The sequence below is a fragment of the Erpetoichthys calabaricus genome, chromosome 4, assembly GCF_900747795.2.
Source record: "Erpetoichthys calabaricus chromosome 4, fErpCal1.3, whole genome shotgun sequence".
In the NCBI taxonomy this organism is placed as follows: domain Eukaryota; kingdom Metazoa; phylum Chordata; class Cladistia; order Polypteriformes; family Polypteridae; genus Erpetoichthys; species Erpetoichthys calabaricus.
This window is the reverse complement of record NC_041397.2, coordinates 249,210,378-249,235,200: the sequence shown is the minus strand read 5'-3', so window position 1 is coordinate 249,235,200 and position 24,823 is coordinate 249,210,378. Positions and strand designations below refer to the sequence as shown.

Sequence of the window (24,823 nt, the reverse complement as noted above, 5' to 3'; positions counted from 1 at the left end):
CCCTCTCTCTCTCTCTCTCAGCAGCATGCAAGCCCCCTCCCCCCCTCTCAGCAGCACGCGAGCCTCCCCAGCCCCCCCCTCAGCAGCACGCGAGCCTCCCCAGCCCCCCCTCAGCAGCACGCGAGCCTCCCCAGCCCCCCCTCAGCAGCACGCGAGCCTCCCCAGCCCCCCCTCAGCAGCACGCGAGCCTCCCCAGCCCCCCCCCAGCCGCCCGCGAGCCTCCCCAGCCCCCCCTCAGCAGCACGCGAGCCTCCCCAGCCCCCCCCTCAGCAGCACGCGAGCCTCCCCAGCCCCCCCCTCTGTCTCTCTCTCAGCAGCACACAAGCCCCCTCCCCCTCTCTCAGCAGCACGCGAGCCTTCCCAGCCCCCCCTGTCTCTCAGCAGCACGTGAGCCTCCCCAGCCCCCTCTCTCTCTCAGCAGCACGCGAGCCTCCCCAGCCCCCCCTCTCTCTCAGCAGCACGTGAGCCTCCCCAGCCCCTCCCCTCTCTCTCTCTCTCTCTCAGCAGCACGTGAGCCTCCCCAGCCCCTCCCCTCTCTCTCTCTCTCAGCAGCACGCAGCCTCCCCAGCCCCCCCTCTCTCTCTCAGCAGCACACAGCCACCCCAGCCCCCCTCTCTCTCAGCAGCACGCGAGCCCCCTCCCCCTCTCTCAGCAGCACGCGAGCCTCCCCAGCCCCCCCCTCTCTCTCTCAGCAGCACGCAGCCTCCCCAGCCCCCCCTCTCTCTCTCAGCAGCACGCAGCCACCCCAGCCCCCCTCTCTCTCAGCAGCACGGGAGCCCCGTCCCCCTCTCTCAGCAGCACGCGAGCCTCCCCAGCCCCCCTCTCTCTCTCAGCAGCACGCGAGCCCCCCAGCCCCCCCTCTCTCTCTCTCTCTCAGCAGCACGCAGCCTCCCCAGCCCCCCTCTCTCTCAGCAGCACGCAGCCTCCCCAGCTCCCCCCTCTCTCTCTCTCTCAGCAGCACGCGAGCCCCCTCCCCCTCTCTCAGCAGCACGCGAGCCTCCACAGCCCCTCCCTCTCCCTCTCAGCAGCACCCGAGCCTCCCCAGCCCCCCCTCCCTCTCTCTCAGCAGCACGCAAGCCTCCCCAGCCCCCTCCCTCTCTGTCTCTCAGAAGCACGGGAGCCCTCTCTCTCTCTCTCAGCAGCACGCGAGCCCCCACCCCCTCTGTCTCTCTGCTTCGGGCATTTCTCCCCTGTGCAGTGTGTGAGCGAGTGAGGAGAGACAGAAAGCCGTTACGTTACAGTGAGCGAGAGCAGGCTCGAAGGCAATGTGTTCCTGTGGTATAGCGGGTCCATAGCTCCCCTTCAAAAGGCCATTTTTAATCAGGCGACTGACAGTAGTGGAGTCAGGCACAGAGAAGGTCAGCTGCAGAGAGAGCGTCTCGACTGTTGCAGGGCCTGAAGCAGGTGAGACGCTAATGAAAAAGAGGCACAGGGCTTATTGGTTTTTAAAGACTGCTTCCTTCATTGTGTTTTAACTTCAGTTTTAAAGGATTGCGCGGCTCTCTCTTGCGCTGCCTGTGTGTGCCTCTGTCTCTCTCTGGCGTTGCCTCTCTGTGTGTGTGTGTGCGCGCCCCTCTGTCTCTCTGGTGCTGACTGTGTGTGCGCTGCTCTCTCTATCGTGCTGCCTGTGTGTGCCTCTGTCTCTCTCTGGCGCTGCCTCTGTGTGAACCAAGGTTCCACTGAGGTTGACTAATGAAAAGTCAACATGGCTCAGAGCTGCAACTGTACTGTGGCACAGACAAACAGAAATGACGGCATGTTTCCCTTGGCTTCGCGTCCGAGTTGGTGGGCGTGGCTCTGTGATTCTTTCGTCGTATCCAATGGTCTAAGAGTTGGTGGGCGTGGCTCTTTCCTGCGTGCGCCATTGGCGTCTGTCTTGTCGGCGGTTTAGTGAATCCACGCCCCTTCCGGCGTGCTTTCCATGGTCAGCTACTTGTCTTCAGTGAATCCACGCCCCTTCCGGCGTGCTTTCCATGGTCGGCTACTTGTCTTCTGGCTTAGTGAATTATATATATAGATTCTATAGTTATTAAATTGTAAGTAAATCACATTCAATAAATGATCTGGCTGACAATGAAGATGTGTTTATTTTTAAATCTAGAGCAGTTTTTACAGCTGATCCAACCGGAAACTGAAGATAGCTTTTTTTAAAAGGACAAACACTTTTTATTGCAATTCAGATTGGATTAACTATGCAAACCACACAGCTCAGTGATATCCTGGTTCAAACATTTTACATCATACTTTTAAGATGAAATGTTTCCGTGCTGTTTCAGCCTTCTCTCCTAGTTTGGGGCAGACAACCATCCTGCTACTCTTGTCCTCCTGAAAAGTAACACCCTAGAAGACCAACGGTTGGAGTTATGTTGAATGTCGACAAGTGTTGTGTAGTGTAAAGTTTTAAGAAAAGAGTTCAGAGTGAAATAATTTGTGTAGTTCAAAACCTCTGTTTGCTACAGTAGTAAATAACAAAATATGTCTACCAGTTTAGTAATGTACATGTTATGCTGATGTGGTGACCTACAGTACTTGCTAATACACCTAGCAGACTGTCTTTCCAAAAATCAAAACAGTGCTGATGAACATCAACAGTTTAAATTTGAGTAAACTGATTTATTTGTAGATTGTCAGCTCTGTTTATCCCCATTTTTGTATTTAATACATGACAAGATATTGTTAGACAATCAGAAATCAAATACCGAGAAGTTTTGCCAAGAAATGAAGCTACACTGAAACAGTTGGTTCAAATATTATAAACACATAAATGTTCAAGGATGGCCTGTTCTAGTAAGAGTCTAGGTGCTGTGGTGAACCTTCCACTCTCTGATGATGGATCCAACAGTGCATAACGGGACTTTCAGACTCTTTTTGTAGGCATTTTCTGCCTTGTGCATTTCAATGACTTTGTTTCTCACATCGGTCTAATGCTCCTTTGACTTGCTTTTTATTTCCAGAGAGATATAAAAGGTGCACAAATAGTACCTAATGATGTTTAATTATGGTCAAATGACTGTCAGCTTTGTGTTATTTGTGATTAATTTGTCATTTGTGTAAACCTGGAGCTTCCAAAGCACAGTTTTAAATACTCATGCAAACATGAACTTTTGAGCTTTTCCTTTTCAGTTAAATATCTACAGAAAACGGTTTAGTTTGACTTTTGAAATGTATTGTTACAGCATAAGAGTTCACATTAAAAATACTGAATGGATAAATATATGTACAAATCTTTTGTCATGCAGAAAATTATGGTGATTGTCAAGGGGATTGAATATTTTTGCACACACCTTTACAATATCATGATGTTGTCTCTGAAGATGAGTCTGGTTATAAGGTCAGTTAGTTTGGATGACAGAAAAAACAACAACTCTCCAATAAAGTCAGCCCCACTAGGGCTAAAAGGATTCAATGAAGTCAGTGTCATGGACGGCTGAGGTACCCACCTTCATTCTAGCATCAAAGGTGGCTGCATGGTGCCTTAATCAAGTGGTAGTGTTGCAAAATGCCACTGAAGAAGAACCAGAAAATACAGCAGAGAAAAGCAGAAATTATATGATAATTCTATGGCTACTTAGTTTATTTGGGGTTTAAAATATAGTCACGAAAAAGCCAAATTAAAATAATGGGCTTTTAGCAGTTTATTAAAATATTCCACAGTATTAGCCTGGCAAACATCTATTGGTAAAGAATTCCAGATTTTAGGTGCCTAATAGCAAAAGGCTACCTCACCACTTCTTTTAAGCTTGGATGTTGAAATTATAAGCAGTACACGATTAGAAGATCTAAGGTCATGACTTAGAGTGTAGGGAGGCAGACATTCCAAAATATAGGAAGGGGCAAGATTGTTTAAGACTTTATACATCATTAGTAGTATTTTAAAGTCAAGTTTTAAAGACATGGGTAACCAATGTAACAATGCTAAAACTGGTGAGATGTGCTCAGATTTTCTTTTTCAAGTTAATATTCTTACAGCTGCAATTTTGCACTAATTACCTAAGAACAGCTTCAATCAGCTGCAGTCATATTAGGGAGTGCATTACAGTAATCTAATCGACTAAAAACAAAAGCGTGAATTAATTTTTATGTGTCGTGTAATATAACTGTTGCTATATTCCTTAAGTGAAAACATGCAGTCCTAGTAATGTGGTTATTATACAACTTAAAGTTTAGGTCAAAGTCAACGATTACCCCCAAATTCTTTACCTCCTCCTTTATTTTTAATACTAAGGGATCAAGTCTATTTCTGATACCCTCACTATTTCCATATTTACCAATCACTAAGATTTCTGTTTTTTCTTTGTTTAGTTTGAGAAAGTTACTACTAATCCAATCGGAAATACTGCTAAGACATTTCATGAGACAGCCAAGGGTCATCAGGCACCATCAATAAATAAAGCTGTGTTGTCTGCATAGCTGTGGTAGCTCACTTTGTGCTTTCAGATACTATGACCTAATGGAAGCATGAGGATTGAAAAGACCAGTGGATCTAGAATAGATTCTTGTGGTACACCATAAACAATATCACGAATCTCCTAAGTGCAGTCACCACAACTAGAAAATAATTTTCTACCTGTTAAATAAGACTGAAACCAATTTAAAACACTGCCCAAGAGGCCCACCTATTGTATAAGGAGATTTTTAAGAATACAGTGGTCCGTTGTGTCAAATGCTGCACTCATGTCTAAGGGTCAGTTTATACTGCCATGCATTCCCAGCGTTCATTTGACGTGTCCTCAAAGCACGTCCTCAGAAATTAATGTGACGCCTGTGTAAGTTGCAGTACCAGCAAAAGTCGGGAGGCGCCGTGTGATCAAGTCGGAACATGTCGTCAGAGTGTGTACTATCTACATGTGACAGAAAGCCGCTTTGAAGGTCCTACAGGATAGATGTGCATGCTTCAATTTTTGATGAATGCTTTGATATGGTGAAACAAAATGCTGACATACAAATGCATTCGTGGTGCTTTTATATTCAAGCGTTGCATATTCCCCATCATAATGACATGTTACATTTTAAAGGTCTCACATACCATCTTCTGAGCCTTCCTTTTTGTACCTTCACAACAGCATCAGAATGTACGCCAGTGTATTTGAGGCACAGAGAAAAAAAGTTAGGGACACAGTGAAAAGGTCTATTTTGTGATTAAAGTGGAAATTTCGGCTTAAATCTCAAAATGTCCACTTTAATCTCATAGTCTACTTCACTGATAAAATAAACTATCATAAACGTCATCCTAAAACCGACCCAGTTGTTAATCGCTATGTGCTTCTTAGGCTTCCTCCTGAACTGAAAGCATTAATCACCACACCAAACACATTACATTTATAATATTCCAGCTCTCTGCGCATTTAGAATCCTTAGATTTATACTGTACTTGATACCACTTTCATGGGGTGGCACGGTGGTGCAGTGGTAGCACTGCTGCCTCGCAGTTAGAAGACCTGGGTTTGCTTCCCGGGTCCTCCCTGTGTGGAGTTTGCATGATTTCCCCATGTCTGTGTGAGTTTCCTCCAGGTGCTTCGGTTTCCTCCCACAGTCCAAAGACATGAAGGTTAGGTGAATTGGCGATTCTAAATTGTCCCTAGTGTGTGCTTGGTGTGTGTGTGTGTGTGCGTGCGTGCGTGCGTGTGTGCCCTGCGGTGGGCTGGCGTCCTGCCTGGAGTTTGTTTCCTGCCATGCGCCCTATATTGTCTGGGATTGGCATCAGCAGACCCCCATGACCCTGTAGTTAGGATATACCGGGTTGGATAATGGATGGATGGATCACTTTCGTGATGAAATGTATTAAAGTATGTAAATAAATCTTTAACTTTGTTTAAATAATTAATACTGTTAATAATTACACATATGGGGGCGGCACCGTGGCAGAGCGGTAGTCTTGTAGGTCAAGTTGCTGGTGTTCCCTGCCTGGAGTTTGCATGTTTTTCTGGTGGGTTTCCACAGTGTGCTCCGGTTTCCTTCCAAAGACATGAAGGTTTGGAGATTTGGTGATGTTGAAATGACGCTAGTGTCTGTGTGTGCTTGTATTCACCTTGCGATGAGCTGATGCCCCATCCAGAAATTTTTTTCTGCCTTGTTCCCAATGCTAGCTGGAATGGGCGCATCCCTGGATTGATGGATTTAATCATTAAACATCTATCCTTTTCACAGATATTGTGGCAAGGTGTCCTTGGAATTTAATGGATGTTTCAGGCAATTCACAACAGAGCCAAGCCGAACCTGTTCTCACCGTGATGATATCTTGCACTGCCACATGGTGGAATCTTCCAGAGTTACATAAAGTATGTGCGTAAATATAAACAATACAACACTTACGTAGTAGTAGCGTCCACAGACGCACACGTCACATCGCATGAAGTATATACCTGGCCTAAGAGAACAAGAACAGCTATGCGCCCTCTTTTTTACACTAACCCACAAGTTATTTACTACTTCAGCCAGCACAGATTCAGTACTATGATTTGTTCTAAAGCCTGACTGAAACTTGTCAAGAATAGAATGTTTATTCAAGTAATCATTTAACTGCTTAAAATCTGCCTTTTCTAAAATTTTACTTAAGCAAGGCAGGTTAGATTATTGGTCTAATGTTGTCAAAGACAGAGGAGTCTAGATAATTTTTCTTGAGCATGGGTTTACCTGCTGCAGCCTTTAAACAGTCAGGGAAGATCTTCATATATAATGATGACTTCACTATGTCAAGTACACTATTAATAAACACATCAGAGACTTCTTTGAAAAAACCTATTGGTACAGGGTCAGGATGCAGGTGGAGGATTTCAGCTGAGAAATGATTTCGCATAGCTCAGTAGATCTATTTAAGTGAAAAAATGTGACTTTCTTATAATGGCATGCTAGGTTTCTATTTAAAATCATTTTTCTAAATACATGTGTAATGAGTCTTAGTGTGATTTTTGTATGCCTAAATATTTATGATTATTTTAATTTATTATATTCAGGCTAAGAGATAAAATACATTTATTTTTGAACATTGTAAAATTCTAAATATAATGAACTCACACACATCTCCTCTCTTTGTTTTAAAAAGAAAATAACAGAAAAAAATCAGCTGTTTGACAACTTCATGCCTTTTGCTTTTAAGTTAAATATTTTAAATTGATTTTAAGAAATTTACTTAAATTATTGGACAAAATAAGTTGTTAGATTCATCGATTAAAATATTTCATAGATTAATCATTTACAAAATAATCATTAGAGGCAGTCCTATTGTATATTATATTGCCTTCGGTCCTCTGTATCATGAAAGTGACAGCTTTAAAGCTAATGTAGACAGACGCATGAAGCAGACCTTTAACAAGGACACTGAATTGCCAAAATAATAAAGATCACATTCATGTGAAAGTATTTATATATAATATATAATATATATATTTATATAGTGCATCCGGAAAGTATTCACAGCGCATCACTTTTTCCACATTTTGTTATGTTACAGCCTTATTCCAAAATGGATTAAATTTATTTTTTTCCCCAGTATTCTACACACAACACCCCATAATGACAACGTGAAAGAAGTTTACTTGAGATTTTTGCAGATTTATTAAAATTAAAAAATTGAGAAAGCACATGTACATAAGTATTCACAGACTTTGCCATAAAGCTCAAAATTGAGCTCAGGTGCATCCTGTTTCCCCTGATCATCCTTGAGATGTTTCTGCAGCTTAATTGGAGTCCACCTGTGGTAAATTCACTTGATTGGACATGATTTGGAAAGGCACACACCTGTCTATATAAGGTCCCACAGTTGACAGTTCATGTCAGAGCACAAACCAAGCATGAAGTCAAAGGAATTGTCTGTAGACCTCAGAGACAGGATTGTCTTGAGGCACAAATCTGGGGAAGGTTACAGAAAAATTTCTGCTGCTTTGAAGGTCCCAATGAATACAGTGGCCTTAGTCAGGGAGGTGACCAAGAACCCGATGGTCACTCTGTCAGAGCTCCAGAGGTCCTCTGTGGAGAGAGGAGAACCTTCCAGAAGGACATCCATCTCTGCAGCAATCCACCAATCAGGCCTGTATGGTAGAGTGGCCAGACAGAAGCCACTCCTTAATAAAAGGCACATGGCAGCCCGCCTGGAGTTTGCCAAAAGACACCTGAAGGACTCTGACCATGAGAAAGAAAATTCTCTGGTCTGATGAGACAAAGATTGAACTCTTTGGTGTGAATGCCAGGCGTCACGTTTGGAGGAAACCAGGCACTGCTCATCACCAGGCCAATACCATCCCCACAATGAAGCATGGTGGTGGCAGCATCATGCTATGGGGATGTTTTTCAGCGGCAGAGACTGGGAGACTAGTCCGGATAAAGGGAAAGATGACTGCAGCAATGTACAGAGACATCCTGGATGAAAACCTGCTCCAGAGTGCTCTTGACCTCAGACTGGGGCGACGGTTCATCTTTCAGTAGGACAACGACCCTAAGCACACAGCCAAGATATCAAAGGAGTGGCTTCAGGACAACTCTGTGAATGTCCTTGAGTGGCCGTAATTGCTGCCAAAGGTGCATCAACAAAGTTTTGATTGTGAATACTATGAATCATGTCCAATCAACTGAATTTACCACAGGTGGACTCCAATTAAGCTGCAGAAACATCTCAAGGATGATCAGGGGAAACAGGATGCAACCGAGCTCAGTTTTGAGCTTCATGGCAAAGGCTGTGAATACCTATGTACATGTGCTTTCTCAGTTTTTTTATTTTTAATAAATTTGCAAAAACCTCAAGTAAACTTTTTTCATGTTGTCGTTATGGGGTGTTGTGTGTAGAATTCTTGGGAAAAAAATGAATTTAATCAATTTTGGAATAAGGCTGTAACATAACAAAATGTGGAAAAAGTGATGTGCTGTGAATACTTTCTGGATGCACTGTAATATATATTAATTTATATAATATGCTGATGTCTGGTCAGATGATGACTTTAAATTGTCTCATTATAGTGGAGTTTGGGTGCAAGTGTATTATGATGGGCTTGTTGTCTTGTCCAAGGATAGTTTGTTTTTAATCCACTGCTTAGCTAGTATGGCAAAATGAATTTTAGATAGTTAGAAAATGTGCACATGGCATATCATTCTGATGTGTTTGATGACATAGATCACTGATTTAAAAGTTGTAACATTTAAATTTTTCTTAGTCACTTCATCAAAAATTGATCACATTTTTGTTTATTAACTCTTCAGTGTTACATTTTTTCTCAAAAAAAAACATGTAAAAAGCAGTGTTCTCCCCAGAAATTTTTTCTAGCCGGGTGGCATAAAAAACTAGCCGGGTGGGGCAGGACAGGGAAATTTGGTGGTGGAGAAAATTAAATATGCATGATTTTTATTAGTTAATTATTATTAATTATTTTCCAGTGCTCAATATGACTTCCTTGTGCCAGAACATTTTTATTACATTTAAGAAGTATCCAATTCAGGATCCTGCAAACCTAACAAAAATTATAAGTAACAATTTTTATGACATAAACCAAGAGGCACAAGTATTGTTGCTGTCGGGAAGAAAAGTGAAAATAATGGAAAAAAAAAAAGTATGGGAAACCTAATAAAGAAAAATTTTAAAATATTCTTCAAAGACAACTTGCATATGCAGAAGGTGCCTTCAGTTAAATACTTATTCTTCTTTTCTTCCTAGAGGCCCAGTTGTCTGCAGCTTTCCCATAATCAAAGTCCCCAGGATCTGGGCCCTCCAAGGAGATCAGCATGACATTATTTAGCGTGCTTTGATTCATGCAATTTCTCAAACATGTCTTGATCCTTTTAAGGGCAGAAAACCCCCTTTCACATTCAGCTGTGCTCACTGGGATCACTAGCCCAACATGATCTAGTTTGACTAAATTTGGAAACGACTCTTAGAGCTCTGATGTCGTTGCCATTTTTAGTCAAATTTGTTTTGGACTGAAGTCTTTGTATGATTGACTTCTGATCATTTTTGATGCAACTGTCCATTCTTGCCTGCTACTTTCATATTTTAAAATTGGAGGGCTACCATTTTTGGAGTAATGATTGAAAAGAATTTTAGCAGACTCGCTTGAATCGTGAGTTTCTGCATTGAAAACTAGAAACTTGGCATATCAGGGAATCTTGCATCTAGGTGCTTGACAGCTGTTTCTAGGTATTTATCATATGTTGCAGTTTTGAATGACATTACATCACTCTGTGTATAAACAATGTGGAGATCTGATCATTCTTCTGCCAGACAATGATGAAGGCTTTGAAAATATCTCCCAGGAGTGTCTTTCAACTCCATGATGGACAATTTTGTGGTGAGCAAAATTGGCTCAGTTTCGGTAAGATTGACATCTTGCCTTTGCCAAGCCTTAGATAAATTGGACAACAAAGGTAATATATCTGAAAGCATCATCAGAGAGGAAATAAAATTGTACATTTTAATACATCTGCTTAATCCTTCAGCTGTGATGTCATTTCGTTCAGTGGCCTCAGCTATGACACTTCTCATACACTGTCATAGTGACTGTACTGCCATGTCATGAGACAGCCATCTAGTGTCACTGGTCATTTTCAGCTCAATCTGGGGAATGTTCAGAATATTTTGGATTTCTATTAAACCAGCCATCCTAACTGAAGAATTTTGGAAGAAATAGAACAACTGCCTTAAGATGTCATTCAGTTTTGTTAAATAAGGTACAGCAGCTGCTGCTTGGGCACTTGCAATGGCCATTCGGTGGTTTACACAGTGGCAGTTGACCAAGAGTCCAGATGTTTTATTTTTAAGCAGTTTTGCCACACCTTTCTGTTATCCCAATCATAACAGCCGCTCCATCTGACCCTAGTCCAACCAGATTAGAGTGTCCATAGTCCCCCTCAGTGTGTTGATTATAGTCTCTGCTTTGCCATCAATCATATTGTGGGTTCATACAAAACTAATTCTGACCTCTTTAGTGACCTGGCAAACATCCATCCATCCATTTTCCAACCCGCTGAATCCGAACACAGGGTCACGGGGGTCTGCTGGAGCCAATCCCAACCAACACAGGGCACAAGGCAGGAACCAATCCCGGGCAGGGTGCCAACCCACCGCAGGACACACACAAACACACCCACCCACACACCAAGCACACACTAGGGCCAATTTAGAATCGCCAATCCACCTAACCTGCAGTTGTTTTACAACTGAGATGTCTGTGGTTTCATCACACAGAATACTGAAAACATTTTTAGTGTGTATATTTTTCAGTATGTTAGACTTTATTTCTGATGCTAAGACATCCAGCAGCTCTTCCATTATTCTTTCAGAGGTGTAATGTGCATTTTTACCAACATTGAGATGTTGTAAAAGGAACAACCCATTTCTTTACAGTGTTCCAACAGCTTTTCAAACAACGTTGTATGTGGCAACTCATTTTTTGCCAGCCAATACATGGATCTTAAAGCTCCCACAAAGGCATCTCTCTGTAAGTTATTTAACACAGATGGAATCGGTCAAATTGAAAGATCTCTATTTTGCTCTAGTACACTGTGGGGAACAGCCCGGACACAGACAGGTAGACATGTTGGTTTCACCACACACACGTTTATTATACATTATTTACAGTTATCAGTGAGCACAAACCCAGTGCCGCAGCACCAATCACCCCTTAAGTCCTTGGCCACACAACACAATGCCTTCAGTCTCTGGTCCACCTCCACTCCTCTCCCCTGAGCTCCGTCCTACTTCCACCCGACTCTTGCCATTGACTGGAGGGAGGTGGCCCCTTTTATACACCCCGGATGGGCTCCATGTGCTTCCCGAAACTCTTCCATCGACACTCCCCTGTGTGGCGGAAGTGCTGGCTGTGCAACCGGAAGGACTCCGGGTGTCCCTGCTCCTCTTCCCCCCAGCACTTCCGGATGTGACGGAAGTGCTGAGGTCCAGGGCTCCCAAGGCATTGGGGCATCCCCTGGCGGTGGCCCCCAAAGCAACCAGGGCGGTCGCCCCCTCGTGTTCTGGAGGAGGCACAAGCCCTCCTCCGGTCCTCCTGGGCATCCCGGCCGGGCATGAACCCCAGCCGGGTGCCACAGTGCCCCATCGCCAGCGAAGACCCGTTGGTCTGAGCGACACAATCCGTGAGGACGGTTCAACCCCGAAGTGGGTCCTACTCTTTGTCCATGGTCCAATCCGGCACCCTGGAACTCTCTTCTTCGGCACCCTCTCCGAGGTCTTTGCACCCCTCTGTTCTGCGCCGCTTGCACCTTCGTAGCCTCTGCCGGTTGTGGGGCTGCCCCATTGCCAGCGAAGTGTCATCCTGCCAGACGGTCCGTCCGATGAGGGCTGGTTTCCCACGAAGCAGGTCCTACTGCTTGTCCCTGGTCCAGTCCTGTAACACACAGAAACAAGGGGGCAGACCCGCTGCCTGGACACCCTTCCCTGGCGTCCCTCTGTGCCACGCACTGGTAGCGCTCCCCCCTCTGACGGGGACCCCGGAACTTGCCTGTTCGGCACCCCCTCTGCGTGTTCCGTGTCCCTCTAGGTGACGATCCTGACGGGACCGCCTGCATTCCTTTTTTCTCCTCTGACTTTGGGGAGTGGCCCTTCTCTGGACGTGCACACCCAGCTGCATGCCCCTTCCTATCGGAGGAACCGGCATTCATCCCTCGATTCCTCCTATCACTCTTGGACGCTACGGCGGTTTGAGTCTGCACATGACAAACACACAGACCCGTTCCCGTCTGCGTCCACCAAGACCGACGGAAGACTGTCGCTCTAGGACCCAGGGCACTTGTCAGCCCCTGTCCTGTTTGCCCTCTCGCTGTTGCTCCCCTCACCTCGCAAACAGCCTGCACCGCCACGTCCGCTGTTGGAGACCCACCGACATGGTTCCGATCACGAATGTCATTATGTGGGATCCCCCTTTTCCTTTACGGGGATGGTCTCACTTACCTTCCCCGCCGCGTCCCTCCGGCTGAAGACTCCAGCGCCGCGCCGATCCGCCCACTGTCGCAGCGTCATCACGGATGCGGCCGCCTTCATCTCCAGCTCCTTCACTCCTCTACGGAGGACGTGTACCACCTGGAATAGCGACTCAGCGGGCTGGAGGCACTCTTCCAACTCACACAGAGCCGCTAGCAAGCACAGATCGTCAGTCGGCGGTTGCCTTACCTTTTCGTCAGGCATATCCGCCGGCTGCTCTCTGAGGGGCCTTCCCACAGACCCCGTCGGGACCTTCCTCGGCCCGGGATGGACATTCCTTGGGCCCGCCTCCATCCAATCATCGGCGGACACGCAAAACACACCGCCCAATCCCGAGCCTGTCCCGGGGGGGGGGGGGCGCTTCCGGTCCGCGGCCATTTTGGCTCTGTTTCCTTTTCTCCTGGTGCGGCGACGTACCTCCGAGGTGCCGAGCAGCTGCTGTGGCCCGTCAAGCTGCAGCGTCTCCTTCCTCTTAGCATCGCGTGCTGCCGCTTCTGCCACGACGACAGCCTGAGGATCGGCATGCCGTTGCCACTGACGCAGACCCGGGCAGTCCCTGCCTGCAACACAGAAGGAAAGTTTGCACCCGCAGGGCCGATCGCCGTTGGGCAGGGCACTTACCTCCCGGGTCTCGTCTCTCCGTGCTGCCGTTCCGGACGTCCTCAGCGACAGTGTGCCTGCTGGAGCCCGCTGCACTCCAGCAACGTCCTTGATTGTCTCCCTGCAACGAATATGGCCGTTTGGTGGACCAGTGGCGGTCCATGAGGTGATTCGCTCTCGCGGGGTTGTGCCAGTGCCGCTCCTGTGGCGCGTGTGTGGGCTAACTTGCTGCTCCGGACTGCCCACAAAATTATTTTTTTGGGGTCCCTGCCTTGTAGCAGGCAAAGAGTCCCATCTGGGATGCCATTGTTGGGAACAGCTCGGACACAGACAGGTAGACATGTTGGTTTCACCACACACACATTTATTATACATTATTTACAGTTATCAGTGAGCACAAACCCAGTGCCGCAGCACCAATCACCCCTTAAGTCCTTGGCCACACAACACAATGCCTTCAGTCTCTGGTCCGCCTCCACTCCTCTCCCCTGAACTCCGTCCTACTTCCACCTGACTCTTGCCATTGACTGGAGGGAGGCGGCCCCTTTTATACACCCCGGATTGTCTCCAGGTGCTTCCTGACACTCTTCCGTCGACACTCCCCTGTGTGGCGGAAGTGCCGGCTGTGCAACCGGAAGAACTCCGGGGCCCCCAAAGCAACCAGGGCGGTTGCCCCCTCGTGTTCTGGAGGAGGCACAAGCCCTCCTCCGGTCCTCCTGGACATCCCGGCTGGACATGAACCCCAGCCGGGTGCCACAACACGCTTTCTTAAAAGGTCAGCACAATACTCAATGCGCATTTTACTTTTTTCATGGTCCAGCAAGTTTTCTTTTCAAATTCTTGTGCATGGCACATTTACCCAAGGTAACTCCCTCCTTAGGGGGTGTTTGTTTGAATATTTCATGCACAATGAGCACCACATACCATTTTCTTTGACCATTAGCCAATCAAAATCTTTAAACAATTGTTTATTTATGCCGGATAAGCGGTGCTTAGATTTATCAATTGGCAATTTCCCGTGATAGACCAGCTTCTACAATGTCTTTGTCTTTGTCTGAAATTGCCACATCAGGAGTTGATGCCGCACCTTCATTAGTTTGTGGCGTCTCTTTTCTGAAATAACTGAGCAGTGTTGTTTTCTGAACACTTTTATTACTCATGTTGGTAAAATGTTTGGAAAAAATTAAAAGTACCTTTGAATAAGACTTTTGAGTGGGAAAGTGGGAGCCTGATGGATATTCAATGCACACTTGCACTACGACAGGGCAAGATATGAACAATAAAAGGAATGGCAGTGATAAAACTTTTGCTCAGGACACAGTGTGTGCTGCAAGGGTTTCTGCACACTTTTTGGAATATGGACGCAGGTCCAAATATGAGCAAATATAAGAATGGCAGATGGGGTCACTTTAACAAAACCCTCAGTAATGTAGAAAAAAAACTTTTCCTCAGGAAACAGTGTGTGCTGCAAGGATTTCTGCGCATTTGCAATATAGACGCAGGTCCGAATATGAGCAAATATAAAAACGGCAGATGGGGTCACTTTAACAAAACCCTCAGTATGAACAAATATAAAAACAGCAGAGGGAGTCACTTTAACAGAAACCACAGTGAATGCTACAAGGATTTTTGCAAACAGAACACACCTAATGCTTAAACATCTGTATATACTGTATTTTAACACATTAACGTTAACACTATACAAGATTATTGTCTATTATACCTGCCTTGCACTCTCCACCTTGCAATTTTTTTTTTTATATAACTTGCACTGCGTTTTTATTGCTCTTTAATTAGTATTGTTTTTATCAGTATGCTGCTGCTGGAGTATGTGAATTTCCCCTTGGGAATTAATAAAGTGTGTGTGTCTGTCTGTCTGTCTGTCTATCTATGTTTACTATGTACTGAACAAAAGGAGAGCAGCTGTACGCTACACAGACTGCACTGACACAGAACAAAGACGTCACTTCCTAATGTCCTTTTTCTGATACTGTATCTGGCAGGCTGGTTCCACGAGTCTTTTTTTTTTTTTTTTTTTTTAAGTTTTATTTTATTGCCCGCCTACTTCCACATCCTCTTTGCTTGTGAACTTCCGCTCCGTCCCAGCTATTAGCATGTACAGCCCCCTCACGCCCGTCCACCTCCCCATACTCCTTGACTGCTGTATTAAGCTACTACACCCCCGCTATTACCATGTATAGCCCCCTCTCGAAAGCCCACCTCCCCATACTCTTTGCTTGTGAACTTTGCTCCGCCTCGTCCACGCTATTAGCTTGTTCAACATCGAGTGATCGGCAATATCCCGCTCCACACCTCTCCCCTTGCCACTTGCGATCCTGCTTCTAAAGTATTTGCCCACCTGCCCGCTCGTCCCTTGCCATCTCTGCAGATCATTAAATCTGCCTGTGTCTGTAGATCTACGGCTGTCATCTCACAATGTCATGGGAGTACCCGGCTAAAAGACGCTAGGAAGAACATCTGAAAAAGAAGAAGAAGAAGAGCACACTACACATGTGTGAGTGATGCAAATGTCACTTTTGGATTCCCAGAATCACTGTCAGTTTCAATTTCACTGCCTTAAGACAGATTCACTTCATCATCACTGCTGATGAGAGGAGTTTCTTACGAGATGCTCTAATGAGACTAGGAGAAGATGCTTCTACATCGTTGCCCGAGTAACGTTTGGCACTAACTCTGTTCATGCTGAGTAATTCTTGGGTCTTACGCAAGATGTGTCTGTGCATTTGCCCAAATGACACTCTGGACTATGGCTTTTAGCACTGTTTTTACAGCCCCAGTGAGACTCGGGTCTAACACTAAGGAGGTTAAAGATGTTTGTAATGGAGAGTCATATTCACTAATAACAGCAATAATAAACTGCAACTAAATGTGTTAGTAGACTACATTAAACACATGCTTTTTAAATAGCACTTTACAATGTCATGCAGGTGTAATAAAGTAGTACAGATAGGTTTGTGGTGGATCACTAGCTATCTAGACAGCAGAATATAATTTAAAGTTTGTAAAAATGGCATTGGTTGGTGTCCTATTGTTAGTTACAGGTTCTGGAGGGTCTGTGGTGCATATTTCTTAAACGTAACATTTTTGGAAAAAATCACACAGTGAAGAGTTAAATTTTCTGTTAAGCTCTCAAATTAAAATTGGACCATGATGGAGAGCAGGTTTAGAGCTTTATTGATAAATTTTAGGATCAGAGAAATACTGAATCATTATAATCTGCAGAAAATGCAGCTGTGAGGCTGTTTTTTAATTGTAAATAATGAGTTACACATGTACTCACTCTATGCTTACTGAGTGCTAATTCCTTTCCTCTCACATTATTTCATATCTAGATAATTGACTTTGTTTTTTAGTTAGTATAGCTCAGTACCTTTCTAGGCATTTGGCTAAGTTGTATTGCCTATTGGATGAGTAAAAGTGGAAAATATACAAGTTAAAGTGATCTCTCTAAGGGTAAATTTGAAACTTATCTAATCCGTAATTGAAGTTGACCAGAATGTTACTCTATTTAAAGATAAACACATTTGCAAATATGCCAATGCTTTTCATGGGGATATTTTGAAATTGTAAAAATTTCTAAAGCATACTATATTTGATATATCAAAAATTTAAATTTTCCAACAAATTTTCTTGAAGAATAAGTGTGCCAAATTTCAACATTTAACCACTAGGAGCTTAGTTGTTTCATGTGGAAAGACAGACGTTGGCAATCACTAGGTGTATTTACATCCATGTCAATTAAATGGATATTCACAGAAATCTGGTTTCTAAAATACTATGTAACCCTTATTCCTGTTAGACAAACCGGGGTATTGGCCTGTTAGAAACCTGGTTAACAGAGGCGGATTTCTCTGCAAATAACCCAATTATGTGGCCACCTAAACCCTTTACAAGGTTACCGTTAAGGAATTTGTAGTCTGAGCATGTCCATTCCACTCTGTCGGTCTGCACATGTATTTGCTTTGCACATGCTTTCAGCAGCCATAAATACAAGTGTTCCCAAGATAAATTTCCAGAGGCAAATATTTGGGAGATCACATTATTTCTTCTCCTGGCTGAAATTACCTGTCACAGTATTTCAGAAATCACTAAGTTTGTGTTGAATGGCTGAACATAGAGTGCTAAACTCAATAACACAATCTCGAGAACGGTTGGGTTAACATGTTAAAAGTAATAGATGTTATGTAGTCAAATTACTTTTTAAAGTAGCGAATAACCTAACAGTACTTAACTTACTGAAGTAAAAATACCAGCATTTTTATTCCTGCAGTCCTGGTTATATATAAGGTAAGAAGCACATGACCATGTACTTTTCATATCTCAATAGCACAGCCAAGCACAAAAGAGTGTGCAAAGTACAATCTGGTAACAGAAACCTATAAATAAAGTGTCAATCTTACTAAACATATTTATAAAAAACAAGAAAACTAGTACAGGCATCATGCTAATTTTCAAATTTATAGTGTTTTGACAAAGGAGAACTCCAGAAGTTTACTTGCCTACATAAATGCATATTTTTAAGAAACCAGGTTTCTTCCTTAACCAGGTTATTTGCCTTAACATAGTTAAGTGTGTTCATATAAACACACTGAATGTAGATACTTTTTGAGGTGTATTTGAATGCAACTAAAAATTGAAGGATTAATGAATGTACAGTAAGTAAATTTTAGAACAAGGGATACAAAGAATAATTAAAGAACAATTAAAATTAAATGGCATGAACTTATAGGGTGTGTCCTTTACCCTTAACCCAAAGCACATCTTACACACAAGTTCTAGTTCAAAAAGACCTTTTTATTTGGGCACAGCAGCTCTTGTACAGGTCAAATGTCCCCGCCCAGATGAATCGCGATAAAACAGGACCACTAGTGAACAATTATTCCTTCCTACCTTCCTCCTCTTGTCCATGTGAGTGTTTTTCTCTTCTACTCCTCATTTCAACTCACCTGGCTGAGACAGAGAATTTCTTTTCAAGTTGGACCCAGATGTACTTCCAGCCCATCAGTGTTCTAACCAGTAAACTTTTCCTGGACAGATGGACCCTCCAGATGACAGGGGAGCCTACTTTCATACTTCCCTGCAGATGTCCCAGTGGGAGTTCCAATCAGTGCTTAGGGGTGACACTTTGTGCTACTGGTGTCCTACAGTTCTTGCATTATGTCGACCTCCTTTACAGAAAAGCAGAACACAAACTATTCTGGCTGTGATGCTAGTCCATTCATATTGTCTATAACAAAGGAGTAATTATTTTTAATTATAAACAGCCTTACACCAAAGCTCTGCAATCCTCTGGTTGAATGTGTTTGACATTTCTGCTTTTGGGTAGCATTACTGTATATATTGTAATCGTTTGATACTGTAACTATCACATTATGGTGGTAGTGGTAGTTTTTGATTTAATTTTTGCCTAGTTGGCTGAAATTTATTAGATATTTTTGTAATGTTATTTCTAATTATAAGGTATTTACTGTCTAGAGTGTTTTTCTAAATGATTTTTGTAGTCTTTTATTTAGCCATTTTAATTACAATAAATGGTTATTTTTAATTGAAGTTATTTTATTCCTTTTTCAAATACAACATCTTTAAACCAATTAATATTTTAAATCGCTCAGATAAAAAAAGGAAATTAATATTTAGAGCTGCTACATCTTTATGTAGTGTTCATAAATCATTACAATATTAGATTCCCTTGCATGATTCTTGAGTTACTCCGCTCCCTTTACTGTTTAGTATACAGTCAAAACAGATAACAAACATGAATACTAGATTGTAATTGTAGCAACATTTGTTATCAGTAGAGGGTTCCTGGAATAAATTGATGATTTTATTTATATATTGGAATTTCATAAATTAATATAAAATGTGGATACTGAAATACCTACGTTATAAATGTATATTGTGTTTGTAAAAGAAAGGAATTGATCAATGAAATTTCATGACTTTGAAGGTGAGCCAATATAAATATTTAATTTTATTTTTAGGTTTTGAGACAAAGAAGGTGCGGGTGTTATGTCACTTTATTATAACAAAACTAAATTTGGTTTTGCTTGCTGCCTTTCAAAATATTATATGTTTAAATCAAATTCAGAAACATTTTTAAGATACAGTTCATTATGTATGCTAGTTTGTTTATTCTAGTTAATTACTGTTTTTTTTTCCCCTTATTTAAAAGGTGCTACACTGGAAGAAATTAACCATCACTGGGAGTGGCTTGCTCAAAATCTCCTTCATACTTTGTCAGTATTTGACAACAAGGAGGACATTGCCAGCTTTGTTAATGGCAAAGTGAAGGTATAATGTTTCACCCATTTTAAACCTCAAAAAACAGCCAAAACAGTTATAAAATGAGAATTTTAAAATAAAGTTGTTTATTTAAAAAAAAAAAATCTTAACCATACGCCAAAACTCAGCAAGCCCATATCAAACATACATAAGGTGGTAGCTGTAAGCACACCGGTATACAGAAAACTCAAAACACAGAATCGAATATACCATTTGGTTCAAGGGAAGATTGTAAATTAAAAAAATAAATAAATTATGCATACAGATTAAAGAATGACTCTTCAGTTGTTTAGCCTGTCACTATATACAGCGAACAAGGCTACTAAAATAATGTTGTTGATGTACTGTCCACTAAATATTTAGTTAGCAAAACGCTTCATTGTAGATAAAGTAACATTGCACCAATGCTGAAATGTGACACTGCTGGGTTAAACCCACACATATGCAAAAACAGATGTTAAACTACTGAATTTACAAGTAGAAGAGTTGAACTTGATGAGTTTGGGAACTGAATCACTGTAGCAGTCATTATCAAATTCATAGTCCACTTCTATCCAGGAATACTGGTCAGTTTTAAATTTTCTGCCAAACAGTAATTTTTATTATATAAAACACATGCCTTAAAAACATAAGAAATTGTTTTGGAAGTAAACCTGGCCATACCCTAAGCACTTGAATTACTTTGAGCTGAAATACCAATTTTAGCAGTAAAAAAAATTAGCTATAGGCAGCTACATCCTTGGGATGAAAGGTTGCCATGGAGTAAGAAAGACAATAAGGTGAGGAATGCAATGGATTTATGTGCAGATCTAAAGGTGCAGATCAATGCTCAAGAACATTCTTATTCCATACGTTTTTATGGCTTTGTTCACATTTGAACCAATGCTCCATAAAAATCCATTTTTTTTATGAATTTTATAAAAAGGCTTCACTACAGTGCAAATTTTACATGGCAAAGAAATGTATAACATTAATGTGAAAAAATTTCTGACTTAAAAAATGCCAAACTTATGCTTCATATGTTATCTTAAAGGTTATGTCCATTCTCTTTTCAGGGTCTGATAGCAGAGGAGACACGAAGCAAGCAAGCTGAGCAGGAGGAAGACCCTGAAAAGTTCAGAGAAGCATTGGTCAAATTTGAAACACGATTTAGCCTCCCAAGTGCTGAAAAGCTTGTGACGCATTACTCCTGCTGCTGCTGGAAGGGTCGAGTCCCTCGACAAGGCTGGCTTTATCTTAGTATTAATCATTTGTGCTTCTATTCCTTCCTTTTAGGAAAGGAAGGTAAGGATTTTTTTGCTTTTGCTATAGTGCTTTAGATTTTCTTTTATTGACTTTGTCATTTAAAATGAGAGAGATTTTTGCTCACCATCTGCAGCAATCTCTTAGTTACTACTCCTGTGACAAAATAGTACTGGAAAAATGTCTTGTAACTGTCTACTTTTTTAAATTGGTATAGCAGTATGGCAAGCAGTCTTAAAAATGTGCTTGTACTAGTAAGGTAGAAAAAAAATGTGTTCACACCTCTCATGTGTTTTATCCCTGTTGTCCAAACTTTAAAAAAAAAAAAAAAATCCATCATGTAGTAAATCAAGTGATCAGTATGTTTTGTTCTTTGTGTATGATGTGGAGAAAATTGATTTTTGTTTCTGTGGTGAATTCCTTAAAAAAAGTCTGCTTCTGTGGTGTACAGTAAATCTATACTAATAAAAGGCAAAGCCCTCACTGACTCACTCACTCACTGACTGACTCACTCATCACTAATTCTCCAACTTCCCGTGTAAGTGGAAGGCTGAAATTTGGCAGGCTCATTCCTTACAGCTTACTTACAAAAGTTAGGCAGGTTTCATTTCGAAATTCAAAGTGTAATGGTCATAACTGGAACATATTTTTTGTCCATACACTGTAATGGAGGAGGCGGAGTCACGTATCGCGTCATCACGCCTCCTACGTAATCACGTGAACTAAAAACAAGGAAGAGATTTACAGCACGAGTCACACGCGGGAACGAAGGTAAATGACGTTAATTTTTGACTGTCTTTTAATACTGTGTAAGCATACATATTAACACATGTGCAATTAAATGTGTGCATTTACGGGGTGATTTCTCAGGCTTAAAAGCTCACCTTTTATCAAACGCGGGAACAAAGGTAACTGACGTTGTTCACTGTCTTTTAATACTGTGTAACCATACATATTAACACATGTGCAATTAAACGTGTGCATTTACGGGGTGATTTCTCAGGCTTAAAAGCTCGCCTTTTACTAAAAAGGTAAATGCAAAACTATTTTCAATCAGTTTATTGAAACGCTCCCGTTAAGGATTGCAATAACATATTCGCGAGATAAAAGAACGAAGTAGGGGGAAATGGAGGAAGAGCCGCAAACAGCGAAGAGCAAAAAATTAATTAAACAATTGAGAACGGAGCGAGTTAAGCATACAAGCATGTTCATAAGGGAAACAAAGCACGGTGTAAAACGTAAGTTTAAATTAAGTTTATAGAAACGCTCCCGCTGCGGATTGCAATAACATATTCGCGAGATAAAAGTTTAATGAGAAGACACGAGGTATAAACGAACCACACACCGTGGCGCAACGTTAGGGGCAACAGTTTCAACCATTCTATGATCTGCTTCTCGCAACTGAAAGACGGCACATGGCGGATGTTAGCCGACTTGCTGACCGCAACGTTAGGGGCTTCAACTATGCCGCTGACGCCACATCTCAGTGCCAACACTTTGCAGACTCTACTTAAAAGACACGCCCTCCTCAGTGGACAGTTAAAAACACCAATCAAACTAACGATGACATCAAGTATTACCCAATCAAAAGTAGGAAAGGAGGCATCTTCATAAAATGCGTGTGGGATGATTTGCATGAGACGCTGCTTTAAAAAAAAAATGATAAAAAAAATACGGATAAATCCCGTCCAGTATTGATTCAAAACGGAACGCGCAATTTCATTCTCAAACGCGGCAGGATTCCGTATTTTAAAGGACGGGTGGCAACCCTACAGTGCCAGGTAACCACCCATACAATCAGATTGTGATTCAGACTAGGAATGCAATGAATGTAATTACCCCGATCTACATACAAGGCGAAAGTCTTGCAACATTCAAAGATGATGGTTTGGGATAAGTACACCATACAACATAAAAGAGCTTATGAAGCCTTGAACCGAAAAAAGCAAGATCTCAGAGATCGTAAAAAAAAAAATAGGAGGTAATGTCGTTTTACTCGCTGTAGATTTTAGTCAAACATTACCAGTTATTCCACGAGGGAGACCAGCAGATGAACTCAACGCGTGTTTAAAATCCATGCTTATCCCACGCTCGGTTATATGTCGCGTGTTCTCAGGTAGGTGCACCAAAAAATGTATACATTTAAGCATGTAATGGGCAAACAAAAAATGAGGTCTACCCGAAGGCACTGCAGTAGTACTTAATGTAACTTTACTTCTTAAATGTTAATGTTTTACTGTTTAATAATTTATACGCTTCTTATATGTTGTTCAAATTCTTTTATCAAAATACCACTGACAGCGCAATGCACGATAACATGGAGTGAATACACCATACGCATCCGCCCACGGCTGCCCTGCTGTGCGCAGATAGGAGTTGATTCTACCATAAAATAAAATAAACATAAAAAGAGTAAAACAATCATCACCCATAAACCGTGTGTGTGTGTATATATGTGTATATATATATGTTGATATGTGGATGTGTATATGTATATATATATATATATATATATATATATATATATATATATATGTATATATATATATATATATATATATGTAGATATGTATATATATGTGTATATGTATATGTATATATATGTTTATATGTGTGTGTGTGTATTTTATATATATAAAACACAGCAACACTCATAACAATGACAACAGAATTACATTGACAATCATGTTACGTTATTTTTCAAATGTTTCCTTTTTTTTTCATAACCTCTTTAACACACTACTTCTCCGCTGCGAAGCGCGGGTATTTTGCTAGTATTTCAATAAACTGCAAGGGTAGGTTCATCATTTTTATTGATATAACTATATGAAGATAAAGTATGCATAGTAAAGGTGTTTTGCCTGTTTGAGGTACAGTGAATAATGACAATACTCTTGTCTGCTTGTTGCTCTTTTTGTTTAGTAGCTTGTTTTTATTGGGGAGATAATGAGGAAAAATGTTTAGTTTAAGATCATGCCTTTCAGATGATTATGACAGGGTAAAAACTTTGATGGCAACTCCTTTTAAATGTGTGTATTTTCTAAATATACCCTTGGACATAGGTCTATTTAGAATTAGTGAATAAAAAAGCTATTATTCACTCATTTGAAAGAATCTCCAAAGAAGTTAAAAATTAGGCTTGTATACTTGTATGGGAATTAAACGTATTATTTGGTAGATAATAAAAAAGTTCATATGACTTTTAGAAATTGGTCAATAGCAAGACTTCCCTTCCATCTGTGAGTTTAAAGCTGTTTTTAATGAATGGATGTTAGAGGAATATGCTTGTTTATATTAGTTTATTTTTTAAAATTTTGATCTGATAAATATATTTACCTGAGGTTTATATATTTTAAAGGAATGTTGTATGTCAAGTTTTTTGTAGGGGAAAAACAATAATTGTGGCTGTCTTCAACAGGTTAGTAATACAGGAGCCCAAATGAAATGTTGGGGCACCAATTGAGCACCATGTTTACTTGAAAAAGGCAGGCACAAAAAAAAAACAGGCCATCGATGGTACTATGACTTAACAAAAGGTACAATTAGTTGTCGACTAAGGCAGAGTTGATGCAAGAAGTAGTTAAGTTTTAGGATTGGAGCTCCATTTTCTGGGTTGCTCAACTCCTTCTGGAAGCACCCTGCTTTTATAGATTGTGGACTGGAATGAGTGGGGTCGGTTGCACTCATTGTGCTTCTTCTCAGAGCTGTGAGTGGAAAAGGAGACAAGGTAATTTGCAGTTGTGCCCCAGGGTTGTAGTGCTC

The 24,823-nt window shown here is 41.8% G+C and overlaps 2 protein-coding genes across 2 annotated transcripts in view; one reads left to right on the top strand and one right to left on the bottom strand.

Moving 5' to 3' along the window:
- Positions 1-24,823, bottom strand: part of rpl31 (ribosomal protein L31) — an 810,223-nt gene that overhangs the window by 689,822 nt on the left and 95,578 nt on the right. The window lies entirely within an intron of this gene.
- LOC114650756 (TBC1 domain family member 8) overlaps positions 1-24,823 on the top strand; it is a 182,137-nt gene that overhangs the window by 79,274 nt on the left and 78,040 nt on the right. The window contains exons 3-4 of the mRNA XM_028800580.2: positions 19,710-19,828; positions 20,875-21,103. Of these exons, the coding sequence (XP_028656413.2) occupies positions 19,710-19,828; positions 20,875-21,103 (348 nt within the window). The remainder of the gene's footprint in view (positions 1-19,709; positions 19,829-20,874; positions 21,104-24,823) is intronic.